Raw genomic sequence first — 27233 nt, 5'->3', positions numbered from 1 at the left:
TACAAAATAAAAAGGATTTGGGTTGTATTTCAATGGTAAAGAACTCCTGGTAAAATTCAAAGTACTACAAAAAAGCAAATCAAAATGAAACAAATACAAAAACAATATGATGACATGTGCAATTCTAATATTTTTTTTTTATACTTTCTGTTACCTACTCTCTTTCAAGGTCTCTTTGCTGGGGACCAAAGAGATTCTAGAAAAGGTAAATAATTAAAATCCTGTGAATTTATGGCAATAATAGTTTTAAAAGCAAATTTTTTATTTTTTAGTTCATTTTTATTGACCTGATGTAAGCTCTCGAGATGGCTATATTGGGATATATTGTTCCTTTTCTGAGATATATGTATGTATATACATACATATATCAGACCACACCTAGAAGTATATATGGCAGTTAAAAGGCACACATCTGTTATCAAGTATTGTTATATTTGATAAGTCATACTTTTTAAAGTGTTTTATAAATACTAATTCACTTAATCTTTATCATTAATCCTATACAGTAATTACTACAATTGTTTTCATCTTTATAAGACAAAGCTGAGGAATTAATCCATTTAATTCCCAATGGATTAAAAATTGGGAAACAGGAGGAACCAGTTATCAAATTTCAATGGCCACAATCTATGCTCTATTATATCTATAAAGTGGAGGACAACGATATGGAAGACTGATGCACAACTTTGAAAACTAACATTTTCTTATACCTGTAGAAAAAAAATGGAGAACTTTGCATAAGTAGCACTAAATATTTGTGGCAGATGACAATTCCATGTAGAAAAGGCAGTATAAGATTCAAATACAAGTTTTGAAGTTCTCATACTCCTCTATGCTCTTATTGATTTAAAATAATATCTTTATTGTCACAGATAAGGCATTGCATTATTTGTCCCATTCACTATCTCATGTTTTTTATCACTTGCTTCTTGCTCAGTGTGCTATGTATACTCTCTGCTTATTTTTGCTCAAAAGCATTAATATTATTTGTATGGAAAGGTCTTAAAATTCCAAGCATGATTTGCTACTTTCATCCTTCTTTCAGAAGAGCTCTCTTCTCTATCTATATCAATAGTTTTTACTTTGAAACAAACAACCCAAACCCAGAGGCTAACAATAATCATTGTGGGTTGGTGGAAGTCAATGATTTTCCTGGGTCCCTGCATGGCTCATATCTACTTATTCGCCAGCAGGCCTATTCTAACCTGGGTTTTTCCCGAGGAACTTAACAGGGGCAGTTCTGTTCCAGCAGTTTAACTCAGTTATATCCTTCCCATGAAATGTCAGAAAAATCAGAGAGAAAGCCCAGTTTCAAGTAACTTTCAAGGACACAATCATAATCAAAGGAAAAATAAATATGCTTTATCTCTTTATGGGAAGATATGCAAGTCATGTGGCCAAGGATGTGGAAGAAGACAGAAATGAAATGAAGTGTAGGGATATAAGTTATTATTATAAACTGACAATTTTTCTATTTTCTTTTCTAGTTTTCTTTTTACAAATGTTTTCATTAGTGCATTATATGTAATAGTGAGCTTCACTTTTACACAATTGTATATGCAAGAAATAAATGTGCTTATATTCAGTCAAAAGCATTTCCTATTTCCCTTTCCACCTCCTCCCCCACATTCTCCTTCCTCTACTTTAATGATTTTTCTTATATTTATTTATAGTTTTGTTTAATTAGTGATTTATAGATATCCACAATAAGAAAAATTCACTGTGGCATATTCATATATAAGCATCACATAATTTGGTCAATTTCATTTGGTAGTTCCTCCCTTTTCACATCACTCCTCCATTCCCCTTTATCTTCTTCCACAATTCCACAATTGCATTAATATCCCTTTAGACTTCACAGGATCCTCCCCTGTTGTGTAGCTTCTGCATATGAGAGAAAATATTCAACACTTGATTTTCTGAGTCTGACTTATTTCATTTTGCATGATCGTCTCCTGCTTCATCAATTTACCAGCAAATGCCATATTTTTTTTTCTTCAGCCACTGTAACTATTTGAATTTGTAAGCATATGTGTGTTTGTATATGACCAAATTTGTTCTCTCTGAGAATAGGGATTTCTTTAATTACCATCAGTGCAGAGTTTCTGGTAAATGTTCCAAGTTCAAGCTCAGCACTGTAGCACACACCTGTAATCCCAGTAACTCAGGAAACTGAGGCAGGAGGATCGCCAAGTGTGAGGCCATCCTCATCAACTTTGTGAGGTCCTAAGGAACTTAGTGAGAACCTGTCTCAAAATTTTTAAAATTTTGAAAAGAATTGGAGATGTAGCTCCATGATAAAACACCCCAAAAGTTAAATCCCTGGTATATGTGTATATATATATATTCACATACACACACACTCAACAAACTAATATTGGTTGGTGTATGAAATGCTTGATTTAATTCTAGTAAGTAATCAGATGAGAGCATTCATAATACAAATTAAAATAAATGTATTCAATTATTCTCTCTTAACTTATACCATAATAAACTAGATTTAGAAAACAAGCTTAAAGGTCAGTTAGGAGAAAGGATAATTTTTAAATTAACCTCTGCAATACTCAAGGTGAAGCACAGTGTCAGGAAGAGTAGAAATATGGGGAATAGTTAAAGATAAATGAATGAGCAAAATAATAATGGAACAAATCAAGGTGGTACAAATGCTATAGGTATGCTGACAATGAAACTTCCAATTTTTAATATTTCTCATTTGGATGTTGTTGTATGGTGTAGAAATGTATTGTCATTTTTAATTTTGAAAAGTCAAGTGCTTTGGCCAAGATCACATGACTAGGAAGAGATGGAGGCAGGATTTGAATATGTATTTTTCAAATCTGAAGCCATTTTCTTTAAAGAACACAGTTTTGGTATTTGAGAATTGCAGACATATGATGGGATACATTTATATATGTTTAAGACTCAAAAATAAAAAAAACACAGTGAATACTAGTGCACTGATCTGCTTGGGTTGCCATAACAAAATGACAGATGGGTGAATTAAACAGCACAAATTTATTTTATTACTGCTCTTAACATTAGAAGCCCCAGATAAAGATAGCCATATATTTGGTTTCTGGAGAGGATTCTCCTTGGGTTATTGGTAGTACTATTTTTTCTGTCCTCACATGGTTATTAAATGTGGTGTAGTAGAGAAAAATCTCATGCTTTCCTTAGAAGAACATGTGTCCTCAAAGTATTGGGGATAAACCTTATGAACTCATTTAACCTTAATTATCCTCCATAATACCTCTATAGCCAATAAAAGTATGTAGTCATATTTGGGGTGAGAACTTCAATCAACATAGGAAATTTTCAGGGGGATACAGTTCAGGCCTAAGAAGTGGAAACATAATTGATGGATCAAATCACAATATTTCAAAGACTTAAGTTGAAATTTTGGAAACATGCTTTAGTCCAGTGAAACATTTAGTGCATATTCATTCAGAATATTTCACTTTTTGCATACAGATCAAATGACCTTGCAAAATTATGTTTTAAACCTGAATTTGTAAATGAAATTTATAAAGTATTTTTTTCCTATATTTTATTCATTGGAAATGAATGACAGATACTTAAAATAGGCTGAGAGATTTTAGAATTCACTGAAAAGACTTGCTTTTCTTTTATGTTACAGGCCCAACAGCTTACTGATCTGGAACAAAAATTAGCTGTAGCCAAAAATGAACTAGAGAAAGCAGCTCTTGACAGGGTAAGTTTACATCTATGAGCCATCACACTTTGCTTTTTGAAAAAAAAAAATACTATAGTATGCTCATTGCTTTCTTTGATTTATTAATGCTGTTCCAGATGCTCTGCATATAAGACAGTTATAGAATTCATGAATATGTGATAGTCTCTATGGTCTCCATTTTTTTCCTTCTACAATATATTTACTGAAGTTTCAGGCTCTGTGAGTTCATGGCTTCGATTTTTAACTTATTGCTACATTTGTTATGTAACTCCATGAATAAACATATAGCACCAACTAAGATATTATGCATTAACATAACTCTGGATGAATGAGTTGTGAAGTAAATAGAAATAGTCATTGACATTCAATTGTTATAACTAGTTTTTAAAAAGGTCTTAGAATTTATGTACTGGGGAATATGCACAAGCACATTAAATGCATCAATGTTCATATTAAAAAGTGGGAGTAATTTAATTACTTATTTTTAGTAGAATTAATGTACAAAGTTCATATATTTTCTATAACGATATTTTGAAGGCAAAATATAAACTTAATGAATAAACCAACAATATATTTGTATCAACATTGATTCACATACAACATATAATGTTGAGTGAAAATTTTCAACATTATATGTACAGTATTTAACAATCATTCAAATACATGAACTATATGTTTTCTATTGTGTATCATAAAATCAGTTTAAAGGACAAGATATACATCAAATTCATAGAAGTAATCGCCTTTGGGAAAAGACTCAGTAAAATTTACTAGGGATGCTTGCAAGAAGCACTTTTCAATCTCAAATGTTTTGATTTTGAATAAATGAATGGATAAAGAAAAATAATATTTAATACATACAGATGCATACATGTATTTTTTATATATTACATACATGTGTTATATATGGAGGGGGATGTACATTTGAGGTATGCAACATATGTGTATATTACATTTATGTATATGTTACAATTTTTGTGTCATAAAATTATGTAAAATATTGTATGTAGCGCATGTAAATTATATAATTAATGCAATATTATTAAACATTTAATTAGGAATTCTATTCCCTTGATATTTGTTAATTTGTTCTGTAGAATCAGCAAAATAATTTTTTTAATTTTAAGAAAATATGTTCTGTTTTCAAGAGCGTTCTATTTTGTGATTAATTAGTAGTCATTTTATTGAGAAAATTAAGCAAGCAAAATTAATGCACTTATAAAAAATATATACAATATATTTATTTATACACAGTGTATTACTATAATTTTCCAAAGAAAGGAATGTGCCCCCTAATAACAAACTGGCTGGAAAATAGAAAGAAAATGGAATATTTAAATCTGGTTTTACCTTGAGCTTTGTTGATGTCTTTCATCAGCCACATGTTACTATGCCATGGTTTTGAAGGACCAGGCTAAGATTCCACTTCTCAGGGACTTTATTCATTTCCTCAGTATGATATGACCAAACAAAGTTGGCTATCACAGCTAAGATAGCCAAATTGTCAAACAGGATATCTAGGCAGTGTCCTTTAGAGGGGCTACTAAGAGCATTTGTGAGTGCTGATGATATTCCTTTATAAGGCTTAGACCTCTGGGATCAATTAACATTTGAATGAGTAATTTGTTATCTTAACAACCTAACTTTTTTATTACTGCTGTATTTTAAATTAATTTATCTAAATAATTAATAATTTTAGGGGAGTCTGCTATTCTGTGGAGAAGATAAAATATAATTTATGAAAACTCTAGTTTTGTAAAGTTTGTGTTAGTTCATAGAAAAGAAGTGTACACTCATATAGACTAATCTCTGACCATATCCAACTCATGCTACATAACATTACTTTGTAAAAAGGCATTTGAAACTATAGAATCAGTGAAATCAGAAATTCAGAGGCGTCATGTAAACTTAAAGTTCAAGTAGACCAACTTAAAACAAAAATTAAAAAAAAAAACCTTTGTCATTTCTACCACCATCTTTATAATACGTTTTAGTCCTAAAAAACATTGAATTCTTATGATCTTGACATTCTGTTAGTTTTTATCATATCTGGTTATTGGATCAAACTGATATTACATTTTTTTCTGATTTGATTTCACAGAAGCTTTTCAGTTAGTCATAAATTAATAGCATTAAAATGTTTTTTCTTGTGCTAGGTATTATGGGAAATAGAAAATATTTGATATCTGATTTTGACTCCCACATTTCTCATAATTTCCTGATCATGAACAATTAGTAAATAATTATATACTGAGTCATAAGACAATAGAATCACAGAAAATGTAAGTATACTTGGGTCACTTACAATGATATAGTCACAAAACCCTTCACTGGTACATTATAATTGGGCCTGTGTCATTAAACCCAGGGTTAAGGTAGAGTTGCTTCTTCATCTTTAGGTATGTTTTTTCCTTCTTCCCAATTTCATTCTCTTACATATGCATTTATGTACCCAGCCCATACCATGCCACAGTCTGGATTTAAGATGGGAGTCTGCATGTTGTATTGCTTAAATAATGATTCCCAGAATCTTTCTCCCTATCTTCAAACTAAAACTTTTTTTTTTTTTTTTTTTTTTTTTTTTTTTTTTTTTTTTTTTTGCTGAATTACCATGTTCAAATCCCTCAAACTCTTTAAATTTCTCTGGGATCAATAATACAAAGTACTTTATAAAGGTGATGGGAGATTTTTATGCATTAGAAAAGTAAAGTGCTTTGAACAATACCTATCACATGCAAAACAGTCATTATTATTATTAATGAATGAGCTCACAGAGCTTGTCTCTCTGTTAAAACAATTTCCCCCTTAACCATTAGGATTGAGTCACTCCTTTTATAGTGAACTATAAAAGTGTTTCATATTAGATGTTGAGTTCAACAAACCTCATGTAAGGTATGTATGAGGCACATAAACAGCAGTCATAAAATCAAATAGAAATGTTGCTTATTTCAAAATGGATAAAAACCAGTTTAATGAGATTGCTCTTCACCTCTCTCCATCATCTTTATATGAGACTTTTTATATTATTCAGGTGCCTATCTCCTAAGAATGGTATATCTTGGCTTTAATTAAATACCTCAAAAATATTATAAAAACATTTTCAAACTGAAACTTGGTCCTCCTGACATATATAGTAAAAAAAAAAAAGTCTCAGTTTACTATTCTAATATAAGCAGCAATAACCTCAAAATCTAAAAATCAACCTTGAGGTTCCAAACAATCAATTATTTATTTGGCAATATCTTATGAACTATGGTCATCTTTCACAACTGGGATATAAAAATGGCCATAAGGAATACAAATCCCTCAACCTTTCATACCAAAAAAAGTTTGGATAGCATCTGAGTCTCAGAAAATTTTACCTAGGAAATCATACATTAATACAGATAAGATTTACCTATATTCTCAGGACAAAGTTGTCAAAAGGAGAAATCTTTTTGCAAAAGCATAGTATTTGGCTTATAGCCAAATTACAAGAAATTGTTATTATTTGAATACATAAATGAAGACATGACTTACCAAATAAATAAACATATTTTCATAGTATTTTCCAAGGGACTTGGGGACTACTAGAGCACAGATCCAAATATTTTGAGTACTCCTGGGACTGTAGAGTTGATTTGTGTCAGAAATAAAGTTGAGTATACATAAGTTTCAACTCTTCATGGTCTTTCTGAAGCCAGCAGCTGATATTACACCCTGATCTTTCTGAGATTGTGTTTTTATGTACAAGAGTTAAGATGAGCATGAATAGTTATAAATTGTCATTACTCTGAGATTAGATAGTAGGAGAACCATTATATTTCTAGGATGTATTTCATTGTCCCCAAACAAAATGCATTTTTAGGAGAAAAGCACTAATATATATTCACATGAAATATTACTTTTTAACTTTCTCACCATCATAAGATCACATATAACAGTTATTTCTTATGAACTTTCCATAGGATATAGTACACATATAAGTATTTTTAATATCTGTGATAATAATATAATTGTATTACCAAATGTGCTGGATAAAATAGAAATATTTCATTATTTCCTCATGTTAATAGGGCATTAGCCTCTACATTCTGAAGGATTTTCTTTACTTTTTTTAATTACAAATATTTTTTCAGTTGAAAACTGATGCTGCAGAAAAGCTTCCAACCCTCAAAGATATTTCAAAACTTGATGAACTCATAAACACATATGCAAGAAAATAAATTGAAATGATGTAAAGGCTAAGTAAGGCATAATATTAGGAAAGGTAATAGTGGCTTTAAGGAAGGCATATTCTTAGAAAGGGTACTCAAGATCTGTTTCCTAAAAGATAAACTGTGAGTTAAGTATGTGAGCATTTTCAGTTAAATGTTCCAAAGTGGACCCTTGCGTAAGGCATCTGCAGCTGGGGATATTTGAGGGGCTATAAACAAAGGATACCAAGACAAGCAGAGGGGTATAGTTAAGAAATTTGTATCATAATAGCATATAGAAAAGTGGTTTGATGCAGTGAGTGCAAAGACAGCACAAACAAGATTGACTTTGGAAGAGAATAGGTTTTAGGATCTAGAGTAAATTACACTATATATGATGTACATCACAGTGCATTAAGGGACATCCTGTCCTAGCGAAATTTCAAAGTGAGCAGTAGCCTACAGCTTTAAGACAGACTTCAGTTAGCAGTATAAATGAAAATGCAATGACTTTTATATGTATTGTAAAATTGTTGGGTCCTGTTCATTGAACCTCATCGAGCCAAATATGAGTAATATCAACAACATGTCCTGTTAAACGTTAAGAGGCACTGATTAGGGGTCATATAGAAAGTGGTCAAATCAGGGCAGTTTGCTCGCAGAAATCCATAATCTTTGGCAAAAAATCCTGCAACACATTCAAGAAATTGTACCAAATTCCAGATGAAAGGTCTGATGCAGGCTTGTGACCCAAGGAAAGAAAACTAGAATGTAAAACATTAAGAATAGGTTAAAATATGAAGGAAAGCTAGCTTCCCAGAATGATAGAAAAAGGAAGAGGTGGAGAGCACATTTGATAATGTTTACATTGCTAACCTGGGGTTATTCTAGCAAGGTCAAGAGACCTGTGGAAACAGGTGAGTGCATCAATATTTAGGCACCCAAATTTAATGTATATGTGCATCCCTTTCAATGTTCCTTTAAAATTTTTGTTTTGCTCAAACAATATTTACTAAAGATCAATGTTTGAATCAGTTTATACTATTCATTAATTTTAGCAACTGAGTTCCATTATTGCTTACCTTTAGAGAGTTGTATATTATGTCAACATATACTTTAAAACTTCCATAGACCAAAGTTTTAAATAAATAGTGCTATGAGAAAACAAAATATGAGTACAGTGAGCACAACAAACATCATTGCTTCCTGCATAGTTAAGCATTCAAATTCAATATTTCAAAGCCATAAAATCTTTGGTTCTTGGTCAAGATATGTCTGATTCAGTCATTTTTTTTTCTTTTTCCCTGTCTCTTGTTAGCATGCAAAGGAGAAAATATATTTAAATTGCTCACAGCCATGTACATTATTTAGCTCCTGACATGGCATTCAATGCCATCATCTCCTAGTATGTCCCCAGAGAAGAAAAGGGTCAGTTGGGATTGCAACAAAAAACAAGTAGATCAGAAAATCTGATTATGACTTCTTTTCCACTTGTTTTTTTTAATAACTTGTAAATTTTCTTCACTAATGTACAGAAACACTACTTTCAAGTAACTTTTAAGTTTTTTATTTAAGATGTTTTTGAGACCCTGTAGTATCAGGGATTATGCTGAGTTCTGTCAAACATATACAAGAGTGCATATACTTAAAAATCACAATTATTGAAAAAAAATATGAAGAAAGCAAACAAAATCAGTTGTGGAAAATGATGGGGTGGAGAGAGGCAAGAATCTGGGTATTAGAGTAAATATAAAAAGGGATCAATTTGAATAAAACAGTTGAATTCATCATTGCCATCATTCAGCTCAGTCCCTCCCTCCATGCTCAGTTCATACTCCTCCATCCTAGTCCTTAGTAAGTTCAAATCTGAAGAATGAAATTCACAGGACAATGGAAACAAGAGTGAAAGGAACATAATTTATCTGAGTGTAAAAAATACAAACAGAACTCTCCCAGAGGCAAGAGGGTCCCCCGATAGAGGTTGCCCCTTAATAAGTTTTTATTTCATCTGAGACAACTTGACAGAGCACAAGTAATGAAAAGGAAATGCATGCATGTTCTATTTCTACTACATGGCCAGTTGCTTATATTACTGCCACTGCTGTCATGTTGTTTTTAATTTATTGTCATGGCCTAAAGAGAGTGATTTTTGAATTGCTATTCTATCAGTAAGAACTCTCATCTTAAAATAAATATTAACAAAAAGCAAAATGGCAAGCTTCAGAAAGGATCTACGTCAACTGTCCAGAAGTTGACCAACAGGGCTTTGTAGTAAGAAATAGGAAATAGGAGAGGATGCTAGATAAATATATATACCTGGCATGGTATATAACATAAAAGAATGCGCTGAGAGCTTGTCATATTCGAGAACACAGACCTTGTTTCTGCAATAATCTATGTGTGTGCTAAAAGGGTAACTCCACATGCATCAGCTCACCCTTGGGTTTTGGTTCCAGTGACTAATCTCTCTCCTCTCTCTCATAGTCCAAAGGCACCCTCCAGTGCTTCTAAATGGATATACATATGACACCAATTTATCTGGTCATGCCCCAAATTACTCCTTAGTTACTATAAGAATATCCCATTCATTTTTTTCCAAAATATTTATATATCTTCAGTTTAGTAACTGGGGATCTTTCTATTATTTGTGTTCAGATTTTTATTAATCCTGACATTTTAAAACTATTTTTAATAATTGATTGTTTGGATAGATAGGAGTTACAGATGGTCATCTATCTTAATCAGTTGCCCTTGTTTTCAAACCAGAAATCTTCCTGTGTGAAAGCACTGAATCTTCTTTTCTTCCATGTAAAATAGTAATAATAGTGTCATTTATATAGACACTTCAAAGCATAAAACTATTTCTTGTATATGAAAGGATGTGTAATATTTTGATATGTTTATATAAGACACAGGTAATATTAGCCCATCAGATTAAATTGTATTGCCAAAAAAAGTCCAGAAGAAATGAGAGTTCTATCAGAGACATTTTTTTTCCACTTATATGGGGAAATAGAACACATTTCAGGTAATCTGAGAAACACAGTGTCCTGCATTGTTAGGGAAGCAATTCTTAATAAAGAGGATTGATGCCAATAGAAAGATGGCATGTATCTAAAAAGGGCATCTAATTTCAGAATGACTTGAGTATATTTCCTTCTTAGGGATCTATCATGATTGAAATCATGACAATTCAAGAGGAAGAATAGAATGCAATCTGAATTTTGGTGTTGAAAATATGTCACTAAACACATTACCTCCTAGAAATAGACTGAACATGAATGAAAGAGAATGTCATAATGGAACCTATAAATTGGGATAATGAACCTATAAGTTGGGATATATGTTTGTGTGGGAAGTAAATGTAGGCTAGAAGAATGGAAGTGGAAAATTTTGACCAAAGCCATATGTAAAAATGCTAATGCCCCTCTCTCTTCTGTTTTTAGGAGTCACAGATGAAAGCAATGAAAGAGACTGTGCAACTCTGTTTGACATCAGTTTTCCGTGATCAACCTCCACCTTTGAGTCTAATCACAACAAATCCAGCTCAGATGTTATTTCCAACTAGGACAATTGCTGCTAAGATTCCAGATGAAAAGACAAAAAGCAAGGTACGTTTTATCAGAGCTTTGAAAAGTAATGTCAAGTACTGGACTGTCTTTATACTACATTCTATATGATCAACAGAGTGAGCCCAAGTAAGATATTCAATTTATTTAAAGTTTAGGAAGTATATGGAAGATCGTAACCAGTTTGTAAAGTCTCTGTAGTCACAAGGAGAGGGCTGGAAGACAGATTTCCTTTAGAGAGCCTATATGTTGGGCAGGACCAAATAATTGTTAAAATTAAAACAATGAAAGCAACAAAAATAATTTTAAATAAGTTAAAAGAAATATCTTGTATTGTATTACAATAAACAACACATATTTGATGCTGTCTTTGGGGGTATACATATCACCCTGACAAAAATATTCTATTATAGGGTAAGTCCACAGCTCTCAACAGTGACTGCACGTGAGAATTTTTTAAAATCCTGATACATAGGGTCTGACCCCAGTCCTATTTTTTTCAGATAGTTTTGAACAGAACACTAGCCATCAGTAATTCTTAACAGTTTCAGGGAATTTTAATGTTCAATCAAGTTTGGGAACAATGGACTCAAGTAATCCTTTCTCTAAACTCCCCCATTGCACTACAGTAGACAGAAAGAGAACATTTCACTGCTGCCCATTTTCATCTTGAGATACCTAGCCTTCTGGGTTTTACATGTGAATAAATCCAGACAGCCTGGAATTCCTGCTGGAAGAGGAGTTTTGTTTCAAGCAATATCTTTGAAAGAGTTGTCTTCCTGATCACGTATCACTTGTTATTAAAGGAGTGCCATTGTTATCAGTCTGACTTCTAATGCAATCCCTGAACCACCCAAGGACCACTGATGCCAATACTGAGTAACATGTTACACAGGGTGTTTTCTTAATTCTCATTTCTGAGATTGCCTGTGTTTGCATTGAAGGAGATAAATGAAATTTATAGTGTAGGGATAGAGAGATAGAAATAAGTAATGCTTATTTGCTTTATTAGAAGACTTATTTGTCTTCTAATATTGTGTTTTTTTATATTACTAGTCAATGTATACCTATACAAATTTACTCTATCTAATCTTATCATGAGGTATTAATATATTATTCTGTAAAATCTTTTAAAAAATAAGTATTTCTAATCCATTCTGTTATCATCTTTCATCTCATTTTATACTGAAGGAACTCTAAAATTTTTTAAGTCAATAGGTTTCTACTTATTTTTTCTGGGCCTTTCTCTAAAAACTCTAGCTTCAAAGAATTTGCTTACTTAACTCAGATAAGAAAACTAGATAATGCTATATTGCATTATGTTTTTCATGAAAAATCCTGGGTAAATCCCTTGCAATTGATCAAATGCATAGTTACCACACAATATCATCCACCCAACAGGAAGCCACACCCTGACTCCTCCTCCTGTTTCAGTCTAAGGCAGGAGGTGAATTTGAGGCTCCTCACACCTAATGACTTGGAAAAATAGCTTTGTAATTCTGAGGGTATATTAATTTGTTTCCATTTAAAATATATTTTCTTAAGCCCAGAATTAAAACTGGGCTACTTATGACCCTCAATGTGTGAAGAATATTACTGATTGTGCCTTTAACCGATTTTCTAGGAATAAATGTTTTTTTTCCATCATTGAAGTAAATAAATATATATTGTTTCTTTTGGCTTACCATGAAAAACAAAAGTAAGGATTTAAATGAGCCTGGTTTGGAGATTGCTCATTTCTCAAAAAAACAGTAACAGGAAAAATCCAATTATTTAAGATGAAATTCAATAAATCCAAGTTAATGTACTAGAGAATATCTTATAACATTGCATTAAAAGCTTGTCTGGGGTTTATGTTTTACCATATTCTTTATCTTTTTAGTAGTGACAGAAATTATATTTTATGTATGTATGGGCCTTAATCTCTATACAAGCACTTCACAGGTGATATATTTTAAAATCTTTAATAATAAAATGTGTTGTGGATGTGTATTAAAAAATAGCTCTTCAGTCATGAAATGATATTTTTTTATCTCTACATACAAAAACTAACTTCTACCTAGGTAAGGCCTCCACTACGGGGCTGCATTTCCACCCTAAAGTCAGGGAAACCTTCAGAGAAGACTAATTTTATTTGTCCCTTTAAGTTGTTTGATAGCCACAACACATCATTACCCTGTGTTTCTGTTTAATCAAGTTTATTGGCTTCTTTTCCAACATTGTGTTTTCTATAGTTGTTATGTCTGCTTCTCTAATTTGAATGAATTTTTTCTTCTCTTATAACTTAGCCTTATTTTTCTCCTCTGATGGCAGGGTTTACTACCCTCCGTTTGGTCATACCTTGAATGCAGGGATTTCTGCATATACTTTTCCCTTTAAGGAAGATGATTGTGCTTTGTTTATCTATCTGCTTGACATTTTTCAGTGTCCAAAGTCTTTAGAGAATCCATTTGAAATGGCATTTATTGTATGTCCCTCTCCTTTCTAGACATTTTCTTTATTTGAAACTTAGAAGAATATAATTTACTGAGTGCTTATTAATCGCTTTGTGTTCAACTATATTGTTTTCTATCTATATACCAAGACTATGTTAATAACTGGGGAAGCAAATTTGAAATGACATGGTTCTGATCTTTTGGTGATTGCAGTCTAATTCTTTATAGAGAAATCAAAAAAATACAGTCCTGTTCTTAATAAGAGACCAGTAAATTTTTTTCATTTTTATTTGTTGTTGGTATTTAGAATTCTATATTCCAAATAGTTTTGATTAAAGATAAATACTAGGTTCCTAATGCACATGAGAGGATGTATTTGTAATTTCTTTGTTAAGATACAGTGTATGTTATGTGGATAATGTTTCTAAAAACTGGTAGATGGAAAGGATTAAATTATGAAATCTGATTTTCATTCTGCATAAAAGGGTCCTAACTAGAGTAGAAACAAACAAATAAGTGACAATTGGTTTCATTAATCCATGCAGCACATGGTTGTGACATGGCTATAAGACAAAAATTAACAATGGGATTCCAGACGTTATTAAGGCATAAAACTGACATGACCTAATGATTAAGAGGGGTATATGGGAGGGATTCAAGATGGTGGGCCAGAAGGAGGCAGCATTCTGTGTAGCTCTGGGACCTGGGTCTCAACTAGTAGGAACACTGCTTGTCTGAGAGTCATAGAGGACCCCTACATAGCTGCTCTCTCACAGAAATCATGGCCTCAGCATTAGAGCAGGACTCCCCAGGCCTGACACCCAGATCCCAAAGTTCTAGCCCACACAGGGTTCAAGTGCCTTAGCAGGATCACCACATCAGCACCACTGCAGAACTCCCAGACCCCACTCTGTTCCCATGTAGGACACTCATCTGCTACCCACCCACAGGAACTCCAGCTGCCACTCCTGTGTGGAATCCCATCTACCAACATAGGGCTCCCCCAAGTCAACTGTGTTTTACAAACTTGCAGCTACTGTCATAATCCTCCATGCACAGAAGTCTGCCTGCACATGGGGAAATCTCAAAAGCTCTGAAGACAGCCCAAAGCCACAATACTGAATGCCACAGAGCTCATCTTTGAACACAATGCACAACACCACTGCCCGGCTCTCCCTACCTGACACTCCAGTGCTGGAAGTGGCCCATCTCCATCTTGGGTCGCCTTCCTCACCATCTTTGGTGGGGCAGCTCCCAGATTGGAATTCCAGCTGTCCAGGTACCTGGTTTCCAACTCGCCTCTCTTCCCAGTGGCTGGTAACCTGGCACAGTAACTGCCCAACACAAAACAGCTCTCAGTGGGACAGGTGTGCAGTGCAACCAAGGTACTGCCCATGGAAGCCCAGGTGAGATAGGTCACTTAATTGGGAACTGTTAAGAGAGAGGGAGACTTTCAAAAGTGTGGAAACTAACAGAGAGACCAGAAATTGGGAAATCTTTAGGCAAGATGGGAAAATAGGACTGGGCACTCAAGTCATAAGAGTGGACCCCAAAAGAGACCCTTAAGGTGCAGTCTCCCTGCAGGGACTGGCAGGTGCCACACCTCACTTCCAAGTGTCCTGCACCAGGAAAGGCTTTCCTACCATGCTTACCTCCACCATCCTAAGGGCTGAGATACCAGCTAACAAGAGATGACCCCACCTATTGGGTAAGAAGGGAAGCAGGAAAGATAATGATATCCAACCAAAACAATTAACAATCCTGGTTTCTTCCATTGAGATTTTTTTTTTTCTTTTTCTTCTCCTCCTCTATCCTCCTGACCTCACATCCCCAACATATGTGAAACCAAGTACTTTGCATAAATTAGGATTTTTGAGGACTGGGACACCTGAATAATATATAATAATTGTGTTGTATATGCCCTTTCTTTTTCTTTTTACTCAAATTTTTACTATTTTAACATCCTTTATTTTTTGGAATACATATGTGTGTTTGTTTTATGTATCTACTGTCTTCCCATGTAGTTGTCTACCCCAAATTACTTCCTGTCCCTGCCACTAACCCTCTCCATGAGATTTCTCTTTCACACTTCCTAAGATATACAAACTCTATATCCTCACATCCTGCCTCCACAGCATATAATCCTATGCTTCACCTCCATTTCATTGTCCACCTTCAGAAACTGTAAACACTTTTACAAACTTGCTGGTTATATTATAGATAAAAATCAAATTTGAATTCAACATTTCTGTACATTGTGACCAAACTGTAAACGTTTAATAACAATGAATTGTTTATAAGTGGTATATTGTTTATATTGGGATCTGTTAATATTGTTCTTCCCCACAAAGGAGAGGTATTAGAACCCTACAGGATTACTATAGGCCTACAGGGTAAAAACAATAACACGTCAGACCTGCCGAGCTAGAAGTGAAGACACATGAGCAACATAAAAAGACAAGGGAAGAAAGTGCCCTAACCAAATCAATATACCACATATTGGAATTCATGGCCAGCACAGCAGAAGAAATGACAGAGAAGGAGTTCAGGATGTACATAATTGAAATGTTCAGTGAATTAAAGGATGATATAACACAGCAAATACATGCAGCAAAAGATTATTTCAACAAAGAGCTTATAAAAAAATAGGAAGCAAAAGATTATTTCAATAGGGAGACAGAGGTTCTAAAACAAACAAACAAACAAACAACAAAAACCCAGAAATCCTTGAAATTAAAGAAATAATAAACAAAATTAAAAACACAATTGAAAGCATTACCAACAGATTAGAATACTTGGAAGACAGGACCTCAGACAATGAAGACAAAATATATAATCTTGAAAAAAATGTAGATCACATAGTGAAAATGGTAAGAAATCATGAGAGGAACATTCAAGAAATATAGTAGAGCATAAAAATACCACATTTAAGGGTTATTAGAATAGAGGAAGGCATAGTGTTTTAAACCAAAGGATTAAAAAGCTTATTCAATGAAATGATACCAGAAAATTTCCAAACATGAAGAATTAATTGGAAAACCAAATTCAAGAAGCTTACAGGATGCCAATGTACAAATTTACCACAGATCCACACCAAGTCACATTAAAATGAAAATGCCCAAAATACAGAATAAGGAGAGAATATTAAAAGCCACAATAGAAAGGAATCAGATTACATATAGATGGAAACCAACTTGGATAATTACAGATTTTCCAATCCAGACCCTGAAAGCTAGAAGATCCTAGCACTACATATATCAAGGTCTGAAAGAAAATGGATGCCAACCAATCAGCTTCTATCCAACCTCAGACAATGAAGACAAAATATATAATCTTGAAAAAATTAAGCTTTAGATTTGATGATGAAATAAAAACTTTCAATGATAAACAAAAGTTAGAAGAATTTATAGCTAAAAAACCAGCACTACAAAATGTCCTTGATAAAATACCCATTGAAGGAAAAATGGAAAACAACAATGAAAATCAGCATGGGGAGGTATTACACTAAAGGAAAAAATAATCAAAGGAGAAACCAAGTCAAGTTAAATAACAAAAATAAACAAAAATGTCTGGGAATAAAAATCATATCTCAATAATAACCCTTAATGTTAATGGCCTAAACTAACCAATTGAAAGACATAGGCTAACAGATTGGATTAATAAAAAAGAAGCAACAATATGCTGCCTCCAACAGACTCACCTAGGAAAAGACATACAGGGACTGAAGTAAAAGGTTGGGGAAAATCATACCACTCACATGGACTGTGGAAATAAACAGGGGTTTCCATTCTCATATCATATAAAGTAGACTTCAAGCCAAAGTTAATTAAAAGGAATAAAAAAGGACACTTTATACCATTCAAGGGAACCATATACCAAGAACATATAACACTAATATATATATATATATATATATATATATATATATATATATATATATATATATTAGTGTTATATGTTATATATATATATATATATATATATATATATATATATATATATATTAGTGTTATATGTTATATATATATATACCCTCCTTATATCAGAGAAAATATTCGGCATTTTTTTGTGGGGAGGGATTGGCTAACTTCACTTAGCATTATCTTCTCCATTGCTGTCCATTTACCTGCAAATGTCATGATTTTTTTTCTCTTTTATTGCAGAGTAAAATTCCATTGTATATATATGCCACATTTTTTTAATCCATTCATCCACTGAAGGGCATCAAGGTTGGCTCCACAGTTTAGTTACTGTGAATTGTGCTGCTATAAACACTGATGTGGCTGTGTCCCTATAGTATACTGTTTTTAAGTCCTTTGGATATATATAGTCCAAGGAGAGGGAAGGCTGGGTCAAATGGTGGTTCCATTTCCAGGTTTCCAAGGAATCTCCATACTGCTTTCCATATTGGCTGCACCAATTTGTAGTCCCACCAGCAATGTATGAGTGTACCTTTTTCCCCACATCCTCCTCAACATTTATTGTTGTTTGTCTTCATAATAGCTGCCATTCTGACTGGAGTGAGATGGTATCTTAGAGTAGTTTTTATTTGAATTTCTCTAATTGCTAGAATGATGAACATTTTTTTTTCATATGGGAAGGGGAAAATGTGAGGAATAGATGAATTGTAGATAGGGAAGAGGGGTGGCAGGGGAAGGGGCAGGGGATTAACAAGGATGGTGGAATATGATGGTCATCATTATCCATTACATATATGAAGACATGAATTGGTGTGAACACAGTTTTTATAGAAACAGAGGTATGAAAATTTTTTCTATATGTGTAAGAAGAAGTGTGATGCATTTTGCTGTCATGTATTTAAAAAATAAAACCAATAATAAAAAATAAAATAAATAAATTTATATATATATATATAAATATTATATATATATATATATATATATATATTATATATATATATATATATATATATATAAATTTGATATATATATCAAACATTGAAGCATCTATGTTTGTCAAACAAATTCTTTTCAAGCTCAAGAGTCAAACTGACCACAGCACAATAATCTTGAGTAACTTTAACACACCCTTTTCACCAATGGATAGATCTTCCACAAAAAAGTTGAAGTTGACCCAAAAAACTTTAGAATTCAAAAATACAATCAATAAATTAGACTTAACTAACATATATAGAATATTTCACCCTTCAACAAGTGAATGCACAGCATATGGATCCTTACCTAAAATAGACCATATAATATGTTACAAAAACTCTTAGCAAATACAAAAAAGTAGAGATACTACCCTGCATTTTATCAGATCATAATGGAATGAAATTAGAAATCAATGACAAAATAAAAAAAAAATTACTCCAACACCTAGAGACTAAAGAATATGCTAATGAATGAACAATGGGTCGCAAAAGACATCAAAAAGGAGATTTAAAAATTCTGAAAGGTAAATGCGAACATAGGCACAAAATATCTAAATCTCTGGGACACTATGAAAGCAGTAATAAGAGGAAAGTTCATTACATGGAGTTCATTCCTTAAAAGAAGAAAAAGTCAACAAATAAATTACCTAACATTACATCTCAAAGCCCTAGAAAGAGAAGAACAAATCAACACCAAAAGCATTAGAAGACAGAAAAATAATTAAAATTAGAGCTGAAATCAATGAAATAAAAACAAAGAAATAATTGAAAATTTGACAAAACAAAAAGTTAGTTCTTTGAAAAAATAAATAAAATTGACAGACTTTTAGCTACTTTCAGAGAAGAAGAGAAAAAACTCAGATTACTAACATACATAATGAAAAGAGAAATATTACAATAGACACTGCAGAAATACAGAAGATAATTAGAAATTATTTTGAAAGCTTGTACTCCAATAAAATAAAAAAAAATTTGAAGGCATTAACAAATTTCTTAAGTCATGTGATTTGCCCAAATTGAATTAGGGTGATATACACAATTTAAACAAACCAATATCAGGCAATGAAATGGAAGGCACCATCAGAAGACAACCAACAAAGAAACAAGACCTTTAAAGAAGAACTAATACCAATACTCTTCAAATTATTTCAGGAAATAGAGAAAGAGGGAGCAATTCCAAACTGATTCTATGATGCCAATATCACCCTGATTCCAAAACCGGGCAAAGACACATTAAAGAAAGAAAACTTCAGACCAATATCTCAAACAAACATAGATGCAAAAATTCTCAATAAAATCCTGGCACATAGAACACAAAAACATATCAAAAAGATAGTGCACCACATAAAGTGGGGTTCATCCCAGGGATGCAAGTTTGGTTTAACATACAGAAATCAAAAAATGGAATTCATCACATCAATAGACTTAAAGATCAGAACCATATAATTAACTAAATAGATACAGAAAAAGCATTCAACAAAGTAGAGCACACTTTCATGTTCAAAACTCTAGAAAAACTAGGGATAACAGGAACTTATTGCAACATCCTAAAGGCTATCTGTGCAAAGCCCCAGGCCAACATCATTCTAAATGGAGAAAAATTGAAAACATTCCCTCTAAAAACTGGAACAAGACAGGGATACCCTCTTTCAGCACTTCTACTTCACATAGTTCTTGAAACACTGGCTAGAACAATTAGACAGACATAAAATATTAAAGGGATACAGTTAGGAAAAGAAATCAAATTAGCACTATTTGCTGATAATATGATTATATACCTAGAAGACTCAAAGCAAAGTAGTAGGGTATAAAATCAACACCCACAAATCAAAGGTATTCCTGTATATCAGTAACAAATCCTCTGAAAGGGAAATGAGAAAAACTACCCCATTTACAATAGCCTCAGAAAAATAAAATACTTGATAATTGACTTAAAGAAAGAGGTGAAAGACTACAGAACCCTAAAGAAAGAAATCAAAGAAGATCTTAGAAGATGGAAAGATCTACCTTGCTATACAGTGAAAACTACAGAACCTAAAGAAAGAAATCAAAGAAGACCTTAGAAGATGGAAAGATCTAACTTGCTCTTAGATAGGCAGAATTAATATTATCAAAATGACCATACTACCAAAGCACTATACAATTTATTGTGGTTCCGATCAAAACCCCAATGGCATTCTTCATAGGAATATAAAAAACAGTCATGAAATTCATCTGGAAAAATAAGAGACCAGAATAGGTAAAGCATCCTTAGCATGAAGAGTGAAGCAGGTGGCATCACTATATCAGACTTAAACTATACTACAGAGCAATAGTGATAAAAACAGCATGTTATTGGTACCAAAACAGACTGGTAGACCAATGGTATAGAATAGAGAACACAGAGATGAACCCACAAAATTACAATTATCATATTTTAGACAAAGTCCCTAAAAGCATCCATTGGAGAAAATATAGCCTCTTCCACAAATTATGTTGGGAAAATTGAAATCCATATGCAACCAATGAAATTAAACCCCTTTCTCTCACCACTCACAAAACTGAACTCAAAGTGGATCAAGGACCTAGGAATTAAACCAAAGACCATAGAAGAAAAAGTAGGCCCTGATCTCCATCATGTTGGATTAGGTCCCAACTTCCTTAGCAAGACTCCTATAGCACAAGAATTAAAATCAAGAATCAATAAATGGGATGTATTCAAACTAAAAAGTTTTTTTCTCAGCAAAAGAAACAATCTGTGAGGTTAATAGAGAACCTACATCTTGAGAAGAAATTTTTACCCTTCACACATTAGATAGAACACTAATCTTTAGAGCATATAAAGAACTCAAAAAGCTAAATACCAAAAAACAAATAGCCCAATCAATAAATGGGCCAAAAAATAAACATACAGCTCTCAGAAGATGATGTACAATCAACAAATATATGAAAAAAGTATTCATCATCTCTAGCAATTAGAGAAATGCAAATCAAAACTACTCTAAGATTTTATCTCACTCTAGTCAGCATGGCAGCTATTAAAAATATAAACAGCAAGAAGTGTTGGTGAGGATGTGGCAAAAATGGCTCACTAATACATTCCTAGTGGGACTGCAAATTGGTGCAGCCAATCAGGAAAGCAGTATGGGGATACCTTGGAAAAATAGGAATGGAATCACCGTTTGACCCAGCTATCCATCTCCTAGGTTTATATCCAAAGGACTTAAAAACAGCATACTATAGAGACACAGCCACATCAATGTTTATAGCAGCACAATTCACAATAGCTAATATTATGACTTTTGGATTTATATAGTGGAAATACTATATAAGGGTGTGTATTTTGTTCCATCTCATTTTTTGTGACATCTCATTATTAGACTGAAATTCTAGTATTTATCACATAGAATTTAACATATAGTAAAAATCAGTATCCTATAAAATAGAGAACTAGTGGACAGCATGTTCCTTTGTGTGCAAAATATTTAAGATCTGTCTACTGGACATCATGATCAATATAAAAACATCAATATCAACATATTCAGATTTTTTTCTTCTAATCTTTACATGGCAGAGCTAGATGCATAAATATGCATCTAGATGCACACAGAAAAAGCAAAATAATTATTAAACAAAAAAAGTTTATTTAATTAACCACATTTTAAAGAATAATTAATCCTTACATATCAACAATAATACTTGAACTGATTATATATGATATTAAATGTGATTCCATCTAATTCAGAAAATAGATGAATGTAGGAGAAAAACCAGAAGGCTATTACCAAGAATTCTATCATTTTTAGATGAAAGTATATGAATTAGTGCCACAGTAATATATTTGATATTTACAGTTGTAAATTGAAATCTAAAATGTAAATTGAAAACTCCAATAAAAATTAAAAACTGCAATATATATAAGTGAAGATTAAAACTAAAATTAGAATATAATTATAGAATTTAATAATGCAATATATTAGGCTGAATAAGTAAAAATTTCCTTTTTCCTATTTTCTAATTTTGATAATTTGTTCAAATTATTTAATATTTCTGAAAAAAAACTCATTTATCTAACTCTTAAATGAAGAAAATAATAGTGCAGCCTCAGACAATTTTTGTAGAAATCAAATATGAAAATTCATATATAACATCAGCATAGGTGGCATTGCAGGACACTGAGAGCAGTCCATAAATATATGAAATATTATGATATTCAAAATGCAAATAACACCATGAAAACAATGTAAAGAAAGTTTTAAATGGAATATTTAATTATAAATAAAACTATATTGCTTACTTCATTTTGGTTTTCATGTATGAGTATACATCTATTCAAAAATACAACTTTAATATTTTATCACAAAACAATGCACAATTTTTACAATGCATTTAATGCAAGGCATCATTATAGTGATTGCCATAAAGAAAGAAAAAGGTGAAAGAAAGCAGGAATGAGAAGTGATTCACATAAGTAATACAATTTATAAAAGTGTAATTGTGCTATGAAAATCCATATATCACCATGTTCCAGGATACTACTATTTTCTCTCTGACTTGATCCTTCTTTCTATGCAACTCACTACCTTGGGCTCTGCTGAATTTTCCATTGTTGTAGGTTACCTGCTGTATCTACTTAATTGAACAAAGATGATTTTTAATTTTTTAAAAAATCTTTTAAAAAGTACTAAAGTTATTCTAGGGTAGAACAGAACTGAGATTATAGACATCAAAGTAAAAATAACATTCTTATTGGCAAAATGTTGGTTTATATTTCCTTCTTTTCTGAATAAGAAGAAGGAAGGGAGGGAGGAAGAGGTGGGTAGGAGGATGAGGTGGAGGGAGAAGAAGAAGAGGAAGAAGAAAAAGGAAAAGAAAAACCTAATGCAAAGTAATTAATAATAACTCTCAACAGTGCACCTGAAATCATCATGGACCAAAATTCTCAATTGACTGCACTTTCTTATTATTGGGTACTTCAGAAATGTTCATATTGGGTTTCAATCCTTCCATTTCTGACACAGCCCAGCAGAAGTACAGGAAAATTTGGGATTATTCAAAGATGTTACTATTCAAATTTGCAGCCAAGACAGAGATCCTTATTCTAGGAACAATAAAGGATTCTAAGTGTTGTAAATATGCTCTTTCCTCCTGATTTTCCTACTTGGAGAAGAGATTTCTCAACTAGCTCTCAAATGATCAGTTTCAGAAAGTTATTTCTTCCTACTTGCTGTCTGTCATTAGCTAACCATTTAGTTATCCCCAACATCTACAGTCAATTGGCATTTTTTCCATTCTACAAACATATATTTTATATCATTTATGTCCAGACTCAATGGGAGGATAAAAATGAAGACATGACTCTAAAACATCTTTTTAACATATGATATTTCACATAAGAAATTTTATTTGGATTCCATTTTGCCATACAAGTCTTAATGCTTTTTAATTACTCAGCAGATTGGACCTTATTCTGTCACTGTATGTTACATGTTGCTATAATAGCATATGTATATGCACATGAATATTTCAAGACATACTATAAATCATAAAATGTAAATTTAGAGTAGTAAATATAAATACTAAATCTGACAGGATTCTATGATATTTAAAAAACAGTTTTAGAAGTGTGTACCCAGAAATGGTTTAAAACTTAATCCTCATAAGCTTTCATTTATTCATTATTTTTGGTACATATATAATGAGAAAGTTAGTTATGGAACTTAAGTACTTAGGTAGCTCTACAAATGTTAATATAGAGACATTTCAAAGACTATTTGCTATCAACTAGCAGATGTAATTCATTTAATCCTTCTACAATTAAAATAAATTGGAACAATACATCCTTTGTGAAAATATTATCTTATGCAAATCCAGAAGTTATATTTATATTCAGGGAAAACCTTATTACTATGTATCATCTCTATCATGAGAGAATGTTTACCAGCTTCCGTTTTATTTTCATGTTCTGTTTAGAATCTATTATACCTTCTTAAATAATAATGACATGCATACTATCCGTCCTATAGCAAAAGCAACACTTAGTAATTTTTAAGGTTTTTTAGATAAGTTTCTGCATATAACTGGAGACCAAACATCACCTCAACTGAATGTGTATAAGGGGAATTTTGACTTTGACATGAAGTTCTTGTCAAACTGTTCGCTTTCTGTAGAGTAACTAAATATATTTAATCCTAAAAACTACATGTCCAACATATCTAATTTCCTTGAAAATTTGCTAAAGAATAGGACATCTAAAAGTAATTTAATCAACTTATTATGGCCATTTTATATTGTCAGTATATTCTCCTTAAAGTATCTACTCATTCTTTTATTTTTATGTTTGGAAACCACTGGGAATCTCCCAAAAGTTTTTAAACAATGGAAACCAGACCAAATTACAGTTTTAAGAAGATAATTTCAGCAGTTTTAATAGAGGAGAGGATAACCATGACAAAATATTAAAAGCAGACAAAATTATTAGAAAAAATTAAATATTCCCGGTGAGAGAAAGTTGAGTGATGGGGATGAAGGAGAAGGGTGGACTTAAGAAATTCAAAGACATAAAAATCGGATGAGCCTGTGAGGAAGTAGAAATGAGGAAACCATGTGATTATTTTAAAGAAGCTTTCTGGGAGAGGAAGGGAGTGGAAAAATGCAATGCGGGCTTCTGTGTTGCATGAACGTGATTGTGTGCCTTGTTAGTAATGGAGAGAGAGATGAAAATATTTTGAAAACACCAATCACATATTGAGTTAGGCATGGAAGAAGAGGTGTGGCAACTTCCAAGACAGGAGATAAGTTGACAAGATAGAGAGAGGCATGGATCAAATTTTCTGCAGATGAGAAGGGAGTTCTTAATCTGTGATATCGAATCACCTAATGCTTAGCTACTAAAATTAGGGCTTTAATGACTCTGGAGAAGTCTTTGGTGATACTACACAAATGCCTGAAAAACTATAATTGCACACACTAACACCAATTTCTAAATCCTCTCTATAGTACTCCTGTGAGTATCCTGCTTTGTTTTCCAATCATATGGGGAAATTATCAAAGAATACATTTTCTAAATTACCTCAGGAGAGACTGTTTGGAAAGATGAGGTGCAATGAAATGGAGTAGTGATTCAAACAAAAATTACCAAGATAAAAGCCAAAATGATAACAAAATAAAAACTAAAATTTATAATAAATTCCAAAAGAAATATATGCATGTGTATTCAAGCAAATTTAATTTGAAAATAAAATACACTATGAGAAGAAGTCTCCTAGAATTTACCTGTGACTCATATAGTAATATTCTCTCTTTAGAGATAGGCTCAGCTTCTATTTTTTTTTTACTTGAATAACATAATGATACATGTAGAGAAAAAGAAAAAAAATTGTTGGGGTTGTAGGCTTATGCTGATTTCTGATAGGTTCTAAAAGACATTGGGAATCTAAATTAGATAAGTAACTGATTATGACATTTTCTCCCTTTAATTCTACTGACCTGGAGTACTTTGTCAGAATCTGTGCCTAAATATCAGCTAATCAGTGCCAAGATTCTTGTGTGAGAACACAATTTGGAATTCAGCAAACCAAGTGAAAATCCTGATTTTTGCCTATTAGTCAATGCAAGTGAGACCTAAATAATTATACTACAGATTTTGATTATTACTTTGCAAAGCAGAGCTAACAATACAACATTTCTAATAAATAAAAATGTAGATGTGTTCAGTCTATAACATGATACCACATATGTAGAATGTCCAGTGTTTAAGAGTATGGACTTTAAAAGGCTAACTGACTGGGTTTGAATCTGTTTTCTCACACTCCATTCAATGATGTAATATAGTAGAGATGACTTTTTGAACTATTTCTCACCATTAATATGGAAATAATAGTGCTATTTTCTTCAAAGGACTGTGTTGAGATAAATTGAATATTACTAGTTTCAAACTTACTTGGTTTAATAAAATAAGGTTGTGTGACCATCTTTGGGGATACATTCATCAAAAACTCTGTAAACGACATTTGACAATAAGCAAATATATGAACATTCTTCAAAAGTATTTATACAATAATATTTCCAAAAGCAATAGGAAATATAAGATCTTTGTATTTTCCAAAAGTAATTATATTCTTAGTGCTAGAACTTATGAAAGATCAGAGAATTATTTATCATTTCATCTAACTTCACTGTACTGTGTCTTGACTGGAAAGTTACATGCATCATAGAAGATTAGAAAAATTGATCTTGTTTTTCATCAGTATATGGAATGTGTTGATATTCAGGCTATAATGAAATCATAAACAGGATGTTGGATTTCCCTTCAGTGCTTGTAATAAATGTTCATATGACATATATGAACATTTATGTTCATGGCAGTCTTTCACATTTTCTTTATGAAAGCAAGAACAATTTCTGAGTGTCTATAAGTGAGTGTATAGAAATTATTACCTAAATTATACACTAAGAGAAAAACTATCTCTTTTTGAAGGATACTGT

At 32.3% G+C, this 27233-nt stretch overlaps 1 protein-coding gene across 1 annotated transcript in view; it reads left to right on the top strand.

Moving 5' to 3' along the window:
- Nucleotides 1-27233, top strand: part of Luzp2 (leucine zipper protein 2) — a 286032-nt gene that overhangs the window by 199386 nt on the left and 59413 nt on the right. The window contains exons 6-7 of the mRNA XM_027936693.2: nucleotides 3638-3712; nucleotides 11316-11480. Coding sequence (XP_027792494.2) covers nucleotides 3638-3712; nucleotides 11316-11480 — 240 coding nt within the window. The remainder of the gene's footprint in view (nucleotides 1-3637; nucleotides 3713-11315; nucleotides 11481-27233) is intronic.

The sequence above is a fragment of the Marmota flaviventris genome, chromosome 9, assembly GCF_047511675.1.
Source record: "Marmota flaviventris isolate mMarFla1 chromosome 9, mMarFla1.hap1, whole genome shotgun sequence".
NCBI lineage: Eukaryota > Metazoa > Chordata > Mammalia > Rodentia > Sciuridae > Marmota > Marmota flaviventris.
This window is presented reverse-complemented; position numbering and strand designations above follow the sequence as displayed.